The sequence below is a fragment of the Terrapene carolina genome, unplaced genomic scaffold (genome assembly GCF_002925995.2).
Source record: "Terrapene carolina triunguis isolate 2854851 unplaced genomic scaffold, T_m_triunguis-2.0 Scaffold68, whole genome shotgun sequence".
Lineage (NCBI taxonomy): Eukaryota > Metazoa > Chordata > Testudines > Emydidae > Terrapene > Terrapene triunguis.
The window spans coordinates 69,903,160-69,911,747 of record NW_020664419.1 but is presented as its reverse complement, the minus strand read 5'-3'; the positions used below and the strand labels follow the sequence as shown (position 1 = coordinate 69,911,747).

Genomic DNA, 8,588 nt, shown 5'->3' with positions numbered 1-8,588 from the left:
GGTGGCAATTCGGCAGAAGGTCCTTCGCTCCGAGCGGGAGTGAGGGATCGTCCGCCGAATTGCCGCCGAATAGCTGGATCTGCTGCCCCTCTCCGGAGTGGCTGCCCCAAGCACCTGCTTACCAAGCTGGTGCCTGGAGCCGGCCCAGGGTGGGAGGCAGAATTTGTGTACGCAAGCTTACAAAAATATGTAAATAAATACTGACCCACTGTTACTTTGACTCACAGTTTGCTTTGTTGTCTCCATTAATCATCTCATGTGGATTTCTTATTGACAGGCTGTTCAAGGCACCGGTTTAGCTTTTATTGCCTTTACAGAAGCAATGACCCACTTCCCTGCTTCTCCTTTCTGGTCAGTGATGTTCTTCCTCATGCTGGTAAATTTGGGACTTGGCAGTATGTTTGGAACCATTGAAGGAATCATCACACCTATTGTTGATACCTTCAAAGTGAGGAAAGAAATTCTTACTGGTGAGTTTTACAAGTTTCCATCTCTCATTAGCCCAATAAAATAGGTCTCCTCCTCACTTCTTTGGAGAAGAATAAGAGGTATTTCATGTTTTTATTGGCATGAAGAGTTGCACCACAGAATATAGTATAGTGTAATTTAACTGCAGTCCAGTCTGTACTCTGTATACCCCACCCCCATATACATAGCTCCATAAAGAATTTTTATGTGTGTAATTCAAGTTGTATAACAGTTTCCATTGTGAGCTCCTTTAAAGTCAGTCATTCTTAAGTCTCCCAAAATGTTCGCCATTCAAGCATAGACAAGTATGACAATGTAAATAAAAAAGAATGAAAAAAATAAATATAAAATGCTAAAAGTTATGCACAAAGAGGAATGAAAGTTTCACATGCAGCCTTAATAGTGGCTTGTCCTGATTTATGAGTGATTAATGGGGCATCCTTAACCATCTTTTACTAATCTTTTCTTTGGATAGAGAAAAAAAATGAGGTAAAGAAATAAACGGTGAGATGAAATTTGCAGTTCAGAACGTCTATAGAACTACCACAGTGGACCAAGCAAATTGCCCACTCACTCTGATAGCCTACTGCCAGAAATGTCCTGTGTTAGATATTTATGAGGAAGATAGCATCCCTGAACCCACCATTCATAAAAAATACTTTTTTACTGAGAGTTAGGCCTGGCCAGCAATGCACTGGGCTCCCATGGGCTCCTATACAATTTTGAAAATCCCACTAAGCACCTGTCTAAATCTTAGGTGCCTGAATAGCTTTAAAAATCTGGCCTTGGAGGACTTAGTTAACAAGGAAACACGTGCTTCAGTTGTTTGCTTGATCAGGGCCTTACAATTTTCACAAAGGCTAATCAGCAGATATTCATGAGTGCTGAGCCATTGAATAGAAATGCTCACCACTTCTGAAACACAGCCCTTAAGTTCTTTTGCTTCTTTAAAACCCTATCAAATAATTGGTGTAACATTAATATAGTTTGAAAATTAGCTACTTGTTCTGAATGTGTATATGAATGCCTTGTTGCCACGTAATACAATTTTAGCACTTCACAATAAAATGTTTTCAGAATTGATCTCTAATCTCCAAATTCTACCCTGGATTACATCCCATCCAATGCCAGTTGAATTGCACAGCATAAACACCAACAGGAAAATTTGGCATGAAGAGTCATAGATACCCACAAATCTGCAATTTTGATTAAAGTGTTCCTGCATTTGTAACTTGCAGCATTATGGGCCTGATTCAGCAAAGCACTCAAGTAGCTTCAAATCTCCATTGCCTTCACTGAGACTTATCACATGCTTAAATACTTGGGGTGTATGTGTTCAGTGACATTAGTGCTATCATCAGAGTCTCCATATACAGATTATTGCATACTCTGGCTATCTACAACATGAAGGCACAGAGGGAAGAGTTAACGATTCAGGGATAATCTAAAGTCTGAGGGTGGGATTTTCCAAAGCACACAGTATGGGGCTAAATCTGTTTCACTGAAGTTTCTAGGATAACTCATATTGATTTCAGTAGGAGCAATTAGGTCAGTGCTGAGCCCTTTTGAAGATTCCACACTAACTTTCCCTGCTTTTGTCAATTTGTGTTGGTGCCCTGAATGCTATGGTTAACATCCATTTTTTATTTTAATAGCTGTTTCTTCTGCAATGCTTTAATTCAAAACTTTTTTCTCCAAAAGACATTAATAAAGTAAACAACTGTGGCTACATGATAAAAAAAGATACATTTATTTTTATGTGACCGTATTTACAAAATTATTGTTCTCTTTCCTTACAGTACTTAAGTCAATACATATATTGGCTGGAGTATAACAAGTGGCCTTTATGAGGTACTGTTACACTTTGGGGCCAATCCTACAAGTCTTATCTGTTCAGAGTACAACCAACTTCAAATTCTTCCAGAATTTGTCTCACTGTATTACTATTGTAGGGTCCAGTCCTGCTCCCACTGAAGCCAATGGCAGAAATCCCATTGACTTTCATCATTGAATTTCATTGACTTTGGGATGGAGATTTCCTGCTGGACTTTAGAAGAAGAAAAGGTTATGATGCTGTTGCTCTGAAAGCAAGTAAATGCAAATAGTTCCCTTGGCAAGTGAATGCAATCTGAATCAAAGTGGCAGTGAATGATTCTACCTAGTAAACCTATATAGTTGTTTGGTTTTTAAAAATTGATCTAAAATTTTGACGCACTTAACTTTAGTTGATGGAAAGAGAGAACTAAGGACCAGTTCACAGCATGCACTGCATTAAGTGTACTGTTTTCCTGGATTCTACCCTTACATTCACTTTAAGTGTCTAATGATAAATAGTCCTTGATTCAGCAAAGAACTTATTTTGCTGAATCAGGGCTGCCTTACATTCTAGTAATTACTTCAAATTTTTGACTGTTTGCTGCCTAGGGAACGGCTAAGATTCCTTTGATGGCTTTACTGTGCCAGTGCAAAGGTGGGAAGAAAAGAAGGGAAAACTAGTGTCAACCTAGAATAAAGCAAAACAATAATTATTTTGATGTTTGGTAACTCTTTCTTCCTTCCTTCCTTTCTTTTTCTGATGCATGATTATGGTTACAATTCTAATTTCTGTCCTTTGTTCCAGTAATCTGCTGTCTGGTGGCGTTTTTAATTGGCCTGATCTTTGTGCAGCGCTCTGGAAATTATTTTGTCACAATGTTTGATGATTACTCCGCTACTTTGCCTCTACTTATTGTGGTCATTTTGGAGAATATTGCCATTTCTCAAGTTTATGGGATAGACAAGTAAGTTCAGGAAATGGAGTTGCTCCTTTCTGTGATGGTTAATATGTTGATGCTATTCATCATTATCCTTGTTATTGTTTTAGTTGTATAGGATCAACAGCCCGCTGGATGAGGTAAAGACAGATCCCTACCCCAAAGAGCTTTCAAATTATCTAGGCAGCATACAAAAACAGAGAAGGGAAGGGGAACGATGAACTGAAGAGTGAAATCAAGTCTTCGTCTTGGGGTTGTTTTTTTCTTGTGTGTGTAGGTACATTATTTCTGGTAGGTTATGGGTGTCAGGGTGGGTGAGCCTGTGCTTGTAGGACTCCTGAGGGAAGTGCATTTTTAAGGATGGATTTGGAGAATATATTGGACCAGCGTAGGAGGAGGGTTCTAAATCTATGGGGGCAGTATGGAAGAAGGCCTTCAAGCACGAGTAGTAGAGGGACACAGAGGGTTGATTAGACCAGTGCAACAGAGAAGAGGAAGTCAGTTGCAAGAGACAAGGTCAGAGAGATGGGCAGGAAGAGAAAGGTCTTGAAGTCAAGGAAGAGGCATATAAATTTGATCTACACAGCAAGGGGAAGCCAATGGAAGGATTTCAAGAAGAGCTAAACATACTTAGAGTAGTGGGTGAGGAACAATATATGATTTTTGACAGATTGAATTATTTGACAATATGACATGAGAGGTAGTCTCTCAAGTTGGAAGGCGCCAGCCCATTAAAGGTTTTTTAGGTCAAAATCAACACATTAATTAGACTAAAAATACAGAAACCAACAGTCAGCCAGTGCAGATCCTGGAACTGTAATGTCACACACTCTCATCAAGGTGCACTACTTACTAGACTGGCTACTGCATACTACACCAGCTAAAGTTTCTAGATTGAGTCAAGGTAAAGTCCCATGCAAAATTCATTGCATTAATCTAGTCTTGAGGTGTCACAGGCATGGATCAGGGTACCCAGATCCAAATTCAAAGGAAAGAGTTTCAATCAACTAGTCAGCACAGATGATGAAAAGAATATGGCTTTGTTGTAAATCTAGTCTCAGATTTAATAACCTTGAAGCATTGACCCTACATATGTCAAATGCGTTTGTCTCCTGTCTTGATTTATCAGTCCGAGGTATTACTTTGTCAGTGGTTCCACGGGGTATCCTGATGATTCAACTGAAAGTGTCTCTGAGTCACGGCATGTACTGTAGTCCAGCATTCAGACTGACCTGTGAACTCATTGCTAAGCTCTATACATCACTGATGGTGTATATTTCCCCACACTAACCTTAGTATGGAACCCAATATTATTTGCAGAGACCACTTGAATCTGAAGCACTCAAACTGCCATTGACAAGTAGCTATTAATTATCAGGCCTAGGAGCTTCAGTCAAAGGTCAGGACCACATTGTGGTAGATGGTGGGCAAACACAGTACAAAAAGGCAGTGCCTGCCCTATAGAGCTAATAATCTAAGTGTAAGAAAAGAGACAGCAGGTGGATACAGACCGACGGGGGAACACAAGGAAACATGAGACAATATTGATCAGCCTGATAGGCAGCGGTCTCAGCACAGCACCTAACCCTCAAGTTTTCTGTAGGCATCACAGCAAAGGAGAATTTGAGGGAGGTGACCTTGTGGATGCTTATGTGGAGCACCTCCCAAGCATGAGGAGCAGCATAGGAGAAAGTAAGAAAGTGTTTGAAAATGTAACAAGGCTGTCATCATTGACAGATCAGAGGCAGGAGATGACATCTTGATCATATATGAGAGATGATAGGTAGTGTGGGGATAGGTCATGAAAAATCTTAAAAGTGAAGACAAGTAGCTTATGTTTGCTATGGTGGAGAAAGGGGAGCTATATACCAAGGGTTAAAGCCATTTGTGAAATCGGTTATTTTCACTGGTTTTAACTATGTCCTTTGCTCACAATGAAGTATATTCTCAGTGGTATGTTTCCAGGAATTAGATGAGATTTTATGTCATAGTAATCTTGCATGGGGCATTTCTTCCACAACGTTAATTACAGTAGAAGCATTTTGTTACAGTAACATTCAAATAGGGACATGAAACAGCAAAAGTGTTAAAATGCCATCAGAGTTTGCTGACAAAACCCAAAAGGAACCAGTTCTAAGTTAACACTCTCATTTTCTGCTGGCATTGGAGTATGTGTACTTTTTCATCAGAAAGTCCTAAAACAAAAGGCTTGGTTCAAAACATATGTTGCACTATGAAGGCACAGTGGCAGAGTCAAGACCTCACACAGTCATTCAACAACTGATAAGGTGCAAAATGGTAGCTTGTTGATAATGTAATTTATTATAATATATAGCACACTTGAATTCCAAATTAGTTTTGTAACACCTATTTTGTTCTTTCTGGTGCCGTATTTGTATGTGAATTCAAAAGCAATGGCACATGCCTAAGTAGATATCCCGGCACAATATAAACACTTCAGTAGGTTTTGTGTTGGGTTCAGGGTAATATTTCTTTTTACACTTATACTGGTTTGGGGTAGCATCTTTGAACTAGCAGACAGCTGCAAGAATGGGTTGGAAAACAGTGGGTTTTTTTTCCCTACTGTATCACCCCTAAACACCAGTGTTAAATCTTTCTGAGCTGAACACTGGATTTTCACAATGATTCATCAACATTCAAAATATGTTTCTTACTTATTTTAGGGTAATCTAATCTATATTTGTGACACACCATGAACTAAATATTGGCCTAACATCATTTAGGGATCACACTCATTTCTGCTTGTGGCTTAATCAGGATTCAAACCTAAGGCCTGGTCTACACTAACCCCCCAAGTCGAAGTAAGGTACGCAACTTCAGCTACGTGAATAACGTAGCTGAAGTCGACATACCTTACTTCGAACTTACCGCGGTTCAGACGCGGTCCACACGCGGCAGGCAGGCTCCCCCGTCGACTCCGCGGTACTCCTCTCGTTGAGCTGGAGTACCGCAGTCGACGGCGAGCACTTCCTGGTTCGATTTATCGCGTCCAGACCAGACGCGATAAATCGAACCAGGAAGTTCGATTTCCAGCCGCCGAACTAGCGGCTAAGTATAGACCAGCCCTAAGTTTTCTAGCACTCTGAGTGAACTTGATCTGAGCTGATTCAACCCATTATTAATATAGGTACTATTTGTAAACCATATAATTGATCTAAGTGCAGATATTTCTATTTTTACCCTTTATTGGTGTGCCGCTTGTTGCAAATTAGCTGATATGTCTCAACTACATACACTCAAAACCTCAGTTTCTGAACTAATAATAATGTGCATTTCCCCCCAGATTTATGGAGGACCTAAAGGATATGCTTGGTTTTTCTCCAAACCAATATTATTACTACATGTGGAAGTATGTTTCCCCTGTAGTATTGTTATTTTTGCTGGTAGCTAGTATTGTCCAAATGGGATTAAGTCCTCCTGGTTACAATGCATGGATTGAAGAAAAGGTAAGTAATAACATATACCATTGCCAGAATAATGTAACATGTATTTAAAGTGCTTTTGCTAGCCCATAAAAAGACACTTTTGTAATTCATATAGTTCATTACAAATGTAAACATGGCCACTTTTGTTTCTAGTTATACTAATACAAAAACATCATTACCTTTAATATAGCATTGGTTCTTTCATTTCCAAAAAACGTAGTCACTGGCTGACACCTCCCTTTTATCCTTTGTGTCAGTGCTGATTTGTTAGGTTGCATGTGTGAGAGAGAGGGTGAAAGGGGGAGGTGTTAAGGCATTTGTTTGTTTGTTTGAATTAAAGCAGAATACACGGTGGTGGCACTGAGCTAGCATCAGTTGTTTCACCACTTTGTTGTCATCAGCTATCATAGAACTAAATATTCAGATTAGGCATTTCATGGCCACTCCCCTTGGAAGCTGGAACAGCATATCAGTGAACAGCTACTTTATAGAACAATCTATGATTGTCTAGTATAGTGGGATAAGGACATTCAGTTTCTAGGAAATCTAGGTATATTGTTTTTCAGCAAAGAATTGGTAATGTTCTGTTTTCTAGGTTTTTTGCAACATTAGCACTGCTCTTAGTGCTTATTTCATCTCATGTAGCAACACCAAATCTGGGGTTGACTGCTAATCAAAATTTGGTGGAAGTTAATGTGTGATATGAATAGGAGTTTTGTCTGGGTTAGGATTGCAAGCTTTGTCTCTTATTAAGTAACAATGTATTAATTGTGTTTCTCTTGGCCCACATAGGCTACTGAGGAGTTCCTGAGCTATCCACCCTGGGGAATGATTGTCTGTATATCTCTGATGATATTGGCCATACTTCCTGTCCCTATAGTCTTCATAGTCCGCCGCTGCAATCTTATTGATGATAGCTCTGGTAGTTTGGCCGCTGTATCCTACAAAAGAGGACGGATAATAAAGGAGCCTGTTAATCTAGACGGAGACGATGCAAGTCTGATTCATGGGAAGATTCCAAGTGAGCTGCCATCTCCAAATTTTGGTAAAAACATATACCGGAAACAGACTGGATCCCCAACTCTGGATACTGCTCCCAATGGACGCTATGGTATTGGCTATCTAATGGCAGATATGCCAGATATGCCAGAGTCTGACTTGTAGCTAGAGAACAAAATCACTTTTTTTTGTTTATACTGTATCACTAAACATTGGCTCTCTAAGAGAAGTTGTCTGCTTCACTTACTAGAGTGCGATCTCAGGTGTCCCCTAGCTACAGTCTTTAAAATATCATGACGGTACATACAGAGTGAAAATTCCCTTTGGATTGATCTTCTGGTTTTATATTGCATTAGAACATAAGAACAGCCATACTGGGTCAAACCAAAAGCCCATCCAGCCCACTATCATGTCCTCTGACAGTGGCCAATGCCAGGTGCCCCAGAGGGAATGAACAGAACAGGCAATCATCAAGCGATCCACCCCCAGTCACCCAACCCCAGCCTCCATCAAACCGATGCCAGGGACACCATCTCTGCCTATCTTGGCTAATAGCCATTGATGGACCTATCCTCCATGAATTTATCTAGTTCTTTTTTGAACCCTGTTATAGTCTTGGCCTTCACAACATCCTCTGGCAAAGAGTTCCACAGATTGACTGTGCGTTGTGTGAAGAAATACTTCCTTTTGTTTCTTTTAAACATGCTGCCTATTCATTTCATTTGGTGATCCCCTAGTTCTTGCGTTATGAGGAGTAAATAACACTTCCTTATTTACTTTCTCCACACCAGTCATGATTTTATAGACCTCAATCAAATCCCCCCTTAGTCGTCTTTTTTCCAAGCTGAAAAGTCCCAGTCTTGTTAATCGTGCCTCATATGGAAACTGTTCCATGGCCCTAATCATTTTTGTTGCCCTTCTG

At 40.0% G+C, this 8,588-nt stretch overlaps 1 protein-coding gene across 1 annotated transcript in view; it reads left to right on the top strand.

Moving 5' to 3' along the window:
• Positions 1-8,254, top strand: part of SLC6A15 (solute carrier family 6 member 15) — a 55,385-nt gene extending 47,131 nt beyond the window's left edge. Inside the window, exons 9-12 of the mRNA XM_029910876.1 lie at positions 278-470; positions 3,089-3,248; positions 6,526-6,688; positions 7,460-8,254. Coding sequence (XP_029766736.1) covers positions 278-470; positions 3,089-3,248; positions 6,526-6,688; positions 7,460-7,831 — 888 coding nt within the window. The 3' untranslated portion in view covers positions 7,832-8,254. The remainder of the gene's footprint in view (positions 1-277; positions 471-3,088; positions 3,249-6,525; positions 6,689-7,459) is intronic.
• The last annotated feature ends 334 nt before the right edge of the window (positions 8,255-8,588 follow it).